This window comes from Eurytemora carolleeae, unplaced genomic scaffold, assembly GCF_000591075.1.
Source record: "Eurytemora carolleeae unplaced genomic scaffold, Eaff_2.0 scaffold1981, whole genome shotgun sequence".
NCBI lineage: Eukaryota > Metazoa > Arthropoda > Copepoda > Calanoida > Temoridae > Eurytemora > Eurytemora carolleeae.
The window spans coordinates 38,461-40,900 of record NW_019397873.1 but is presented as its reverse complement, the minus strand read 5'-3'; the positions used below and the strand labels follow the sequence as shown (position 1 = coordinate 40,900).

At 26.8% G+C, this 2,440-nt stretch overlaps 1 protein-coding gene across 1 annotated transcript; it reads left to right on the top strand.

The window, feature by feature from the left end:
- Window positions 1–353: 353 nt before the first annotated feature.
- On the top strand, window positions 354–1,395 carry LOC111716166 (protein hunchback; the record flags this gene model as incomplete). The annotated part of the gene is given in 4 exon segments (XM_023491596.1): window positions 354–483; window positions 561–611; window positions 766–855; window positions 1,206–1,395. Coding segments are annotated over 4 exon segments (458 nt in total), but the record flags the coding sequence as incomplete, so codon positions are not given.
- Between the last annotated feature and the right edge of the window lie 1,045 nt (window positions 1,396–2,440).

The following is a 2,440-nucleotide window of genomic DNA, read 5'->3' as shown; positions in this document are numbered from 1 at the left end:
TTCTTCATGAAAGTGATCAGCTGTTTACTGCATCTTTTCCTAATCCTATAAACCAGCTGATATGTTCCAGTAAATAGTGTTAAATCTTCACTTCAGGCAATTTATTTAAATCTTTTGGAGAACTTTTAATAAAACTTATTGTTAGTTCTTCTTGGCTCCGTTAATGTTTCGTTTATTTGATTTGTATTTTTAATTGTGTTTTGAACTTGATTAATTTATAGAATTTCAGAAGTTTATTGATCAAAACTTAAACTTTATAACCAAATTTTTTGTAAAACATGTTAAAAATCTAACAATAGAAAATGACGTCATATACGTAATTTATTTTTATACTTAATCTAATTTTCAGATATAGAATGGCAGAGACTCAGAAAGAAGAATTAGATTTAGAAGAGATAAAAGAAGAGATAGTTTCTATCAAGGAAGAAATACTTCTATCCTCTACTGTAGAGGAAACATGTTCTGTGGATAAAGATATGAAAGGTAAACTTGAAAATAATTGAAAGCTTTACATTTTCCTACAAACTATGAAATATTTTACATGAGTTCATAAATTTTAGATAATGAGCATACAACACCCCGGCCACCTCCCCCACTACACAATGAAGCGGGTAACTCTTCAAAATATAACTCTTGGAGAAAATAAATTAATTAATTATTTCTATGTAAAAATTATCTTGCTAAAATAGTATTATTTTTAATCTCTCAAAGCGTCAAAAGAGTTTAGGAAGAATTTACCCCTAGAGCAAAACAATATTTTTCTAGGTGTACAAAATGTTGAACACAGTAAACCTGTATTTGATCCTGATTTTCACACTGAGCTAATCATTAAAGACGAATATGAGGATTGTAAATGTAGGTAATATGGAAACTTTTATATTCTTATCGAAAAAAATACCAATAAAATTATATATAATAGGTTTTTTTTATTATGATTTATTTTATTCTTTTCAAATGGAAGTTGTGTGGTAAGATAGGTTCTACCCTAACCTAGCTCCAGATTTATAGTGGAACTATTTTATTTATTTATTTAATTGCAAGGTTCTTGAAATCTATTTTGTTGTAAAATTTTTATTTGAACAAATAAGAATTCAGTGATTTTAAGATTACAAAAAAATAGATTATTGGTTACTTTACAGTTTTTTATATTGGTTTAGCAGAAAGAAACTTTTAGAATATTATTAAATAATATTTTTGCTATACAGGTGAAAACATAGATGACAGATTTGAGGATTTTAAATCAGAACCAAAGCGAAACAAGAAGCATAAAGTGGAATACACATGTAATAAGTGTAAGTATGTTGCAACTCAAGCAGGCAGTCTAAAAACCCACATTGAAAATAAACACGAAGGAGTGCGATATCCTTGCTCTCAGTGTAAGTATATTGCAACTCANACCAAAAAAGTCCGCCAAGTAGATTGTTACGAATAAAGTTTGTTTGTCATCAATTAATATGCTGTATTCTTCTATAATACCCTTATATCCGTCTCTTAGGGTCCTTGGAGCCATCACAACATTAAACATTTAAACTTTGCAATGTTAAATAAATTGTAAAATTGTCCCTCTTGTAACAATAATGAAATATAAAATTTAATGATTTTGAAATCTAGTTAAAAATGTACTATTTTTCTATTTGCAATTATGGGCGAGGAAAATACAACGCATATAAAAATATCATTTGTAATTCTTGATAAAAATATACAATGACCAGGACCTATAATTTATATATAGACATGTATTTATAATAGGTTTTTAATATGGATTTTTAATATGGATTTTAATATGGATTTTTTGACACAAAGGTTTTTAATATGGTTACATTTTGGGTTCAAAATGTGTAAACTAATGTTCCAAAATTGTTTAATTATGGTTCAAGATAAACATGTTTCTAGTCGAAAATGATTATATTCTTGATTTTTATATTATTGGTCTGTTATAGCTCTAGTCAGTTATATTTTTAGTCTTCATATATTTTTGATAGTTATATCATTAGTGTTACATTTCCCCCACCAATCTTTGCAATTGTTTTTGTATTTGAAGATAATAATTTTGTTTTTATGATTTTGCATTTATATTGGTAGGCCTCGAATTTATCAATGTGTTCATCATTAATTTTTTCCCAAAATAAATTCTTCTTATTTCACTTAAATATTGTGGTTTTTATTATAAATATAGTACTAAAGTCTTCTTCTAACTAAAAAATATTTTAAAACGTTTAGTTTTGGTGCAAAAAACGCTGAATTAATACAAAATTAAAAAGTTTACTTTTTATTAAGTTGAGGGAATTTAAGATAAACACTAGACCACATCTGAGCCCAAAATATTTAAGAAATGTTACATTTTAAGGACTGAAAATAAAAAATTTAAGAGACTTAACATCTTCTGCTTTTCAGGAGAAAGCATTGTTTGTGGATTTGATCCTCTGCAATCTGAACCTAA